The sequence below is a fragment of the Aplysia californica genome, unplaced genomic scaffold, assembly GCF_000002075.1.
Source record: "Aplysia californica isolate F4 #8 unplaced genomic scaffold, AplCal3.0 scaffold00308, whole genome shotgun sequence".
NCBI classification, from domain to species: Eukaryota; Metazoa; Mollusca; class Gastropoda; order Aplysiida; family Aplysiidae; genus Aplysia; species Aplysia californica.
The window spans coordinates 353,999-356,422 of NW_004797578.1; the positions used below are offsets into that span (position 1 = coordinate 353,999).

A 2,424-nucleotide genomic window follows, 5' to 3' on the forward strand; every position below is an offset into this window, starting at 1 on the left:
ATATATATACAAAAGAACGGAAAACCAAGCCACCAACCTGAAGGAATAGAGGCAGAAGAGACCGAGCATCAACCATCTCCTCTTGTAGACTCTCGGGGTGGCTTCCTCAAAACCACCGTCCTTGTCCCCCTTCCCGGCATCTGGCCCCAGAAGCTTGATGCTGTTCTGACCTGTGTCCACTGACTTGGGCGTCTTTGAGTCGGATTGGCCTGCAACAGGGAATGGAAACACCTTGTGAATTGTGATGATGGTCGATATAAGGCAATGAGCGATACTACCTTCTGTAAAAGAAGACATTGTCGATAGGCAATGGGCGATACAAATTTCTGTAAAAGACATATCCGACAGGCAATGGACGATACAAAATTGTGTAAAACAAGACATTGTCGATGGGCAAGGGCGATATAAAATTGTATAAAAGAAGACATTATCCCGTCAATCCGAACTCATTTGTTTGTATTGGTGATGCTGTATGCGAACTGGAAGGCCACAATCAGGGAGAGCAGCCTGGAAAGAGTGGCCTGGATCTTCTGCAGGGGTAACCGACAACGAGAGAGCAGACAAGCTGGCTGGAGAAGCAAAAGTGGGAAGGAATTTGACACTGGATCCACCAACCGTTCTACAGGTTGTAAGGAAAAATTTGAGGAAGAATAGGGCAGATAGCGGTTCCCACACCCTTGGTAGATTGAAGGAAAAGGGGATCCAAAGAGGAGAAGGGAAACACATCCTCCTGTGCGGACCAGTCCGACGGATCCCCAACCAGATTATAATAGACAGACTCTGGGATGGGTCTTGAAAAGGGGGGGGGGGAGCAGAGATGAATATGTTCCAACTGTAGCGACCCCAACACTGTGGACAAGGTGTGACAAGGCGTGTGTGAGGTAAGTGCTTTACGGCGTTCGCAACTGCATGATGTCATCTGAGCGCGAGGGGCACATTAAATATTTTCAGTTTGGTAGGAACTTAAAGGGGGGGGGGGGGAGGCTACATCTGAAGGCTATCTCGCTTATTGCTAGACCGAACTTTACCAAATTTCACACATACAAAACAAAAAGAATAGTAAGAAGTCTTAAAAACCGCAATCAAATTTAAGAAAAAAGTTTCGTTTCCATGGATACAGCCGCCATATTGGATTTTGTAGACATGTCTTACGTAATGAATACCGCACTTACTGCTCATGGAAATTGATTGTTTATTTTTGCATGCGTGTTAATAAACATTAGATCTAAAATTTGTAAGTTGTTTTTTTTCCTAAACGAATTAAAACAATTTTAATGAATTTTTTTTCTGAGGTACCATTCAGGTTTGCAAGAAATCCGTGAAAATTTACACTCAAGACACTACCAACCAAAAACTATTCCAAATATCAAAAATTCAACACATAAATTTTTAGTATTACATCTTTTCTTCATTCTGTGAAAATGTAATGAAGATTGGATGAAAAAGTGTGGAGTTATTCAAAAACGTATAGAGAAAAGTCGCGTTTTGAGAAAACAGTGGGAAAAGAATAATAAACTATTGACTTAATGAGGAAATGGTGGTGATAAACATGCCCGGTATGGGGAAAAAATACGGTTTTGGGGGGTTCTTATGGAACGAAATATTTGTAGGAGAGGCTGAGAAAGCTAAAAATGCCTACAACTCAAATTCCATAATTTTGAGTCGAATCGGGGCTTTGGGAGTGTAGCGCTACAAGATTTTTTTCGAACACGTTGACATATCTAGGGACCTTGTATACACGAATGCCTCCACTGACAGATATGAGATAATTGTGAGGCAGCGTGGTGAAATCAGGCGCTCGTCAAAACAGGGAAAGCAAAGAAACTGGCATTTTATCGGACGTCGGACAATATTTTTTCGAACATTCTTTCTTTGGCTCACCACCTTTCATGGTCTTTTAAAAACATTTTTTTTTTTGCGAGGACGTTACAGAAAAACGAAGAACACATGCACCAGATCTATAAATCCTGTTTCTGAGGACACTCAAGCTTTGGAAGTCACTAAACTTTGGCAGCCATTTTCTAGCTAATTTTACCTCTCACACCAGGTTACCCCCACCTCCTTCAATCGCAAATATTTTGACTTCTATTCAAGATAAATGGGCTTTTTTTTCGCCAAGGGCAAGACAAACGAACAAGCTTTAAGATGATACCAATAACTTCACATGCCTAAAATTGACGAGCGCCTGATTCCACCGCGTCATGACACAATTTATAGGGAAGGTTGCTTCGTATCTAGGCACCTTGTATACATTAACGCCTCCACTGACAAAAGTGAGATAATAAAATATGGAGAAGGTTGCTTCGACCTTGTCCGTCTGCGCCGACCCGAGGCCTTGCGGTATATATAATACATCATCACAGCAATTAGGCCAATATACAAGAGAGCGCAGACTTCTAGGACGCAATGCAATTCGCCCCCCCC

The 2,424-nt window shown here is 42.2% G+C and overlaps 1 protein-coding gene across 1 annotated transcript in view; it reads right to left on the reverse strand.

The window, feature by feature from the left end:
* LOC101863754 (feline leukemia virus subgroup C receptor-related protein 2) overlaps window positions 1–2,424 on the reverse strand; it is a gene marked incomplete in the record, with an annotated part of 100,522 nt that overhangs the window by 19,288 nt on the left and 78,810 nt on the right. Inside the window, 1 exon segment of the mRNA XM_035970696.1 lies at window positions 38–209. Coding sequence (XP_035826589.1) covers window positions 38–209 — 172 coding nt within the window.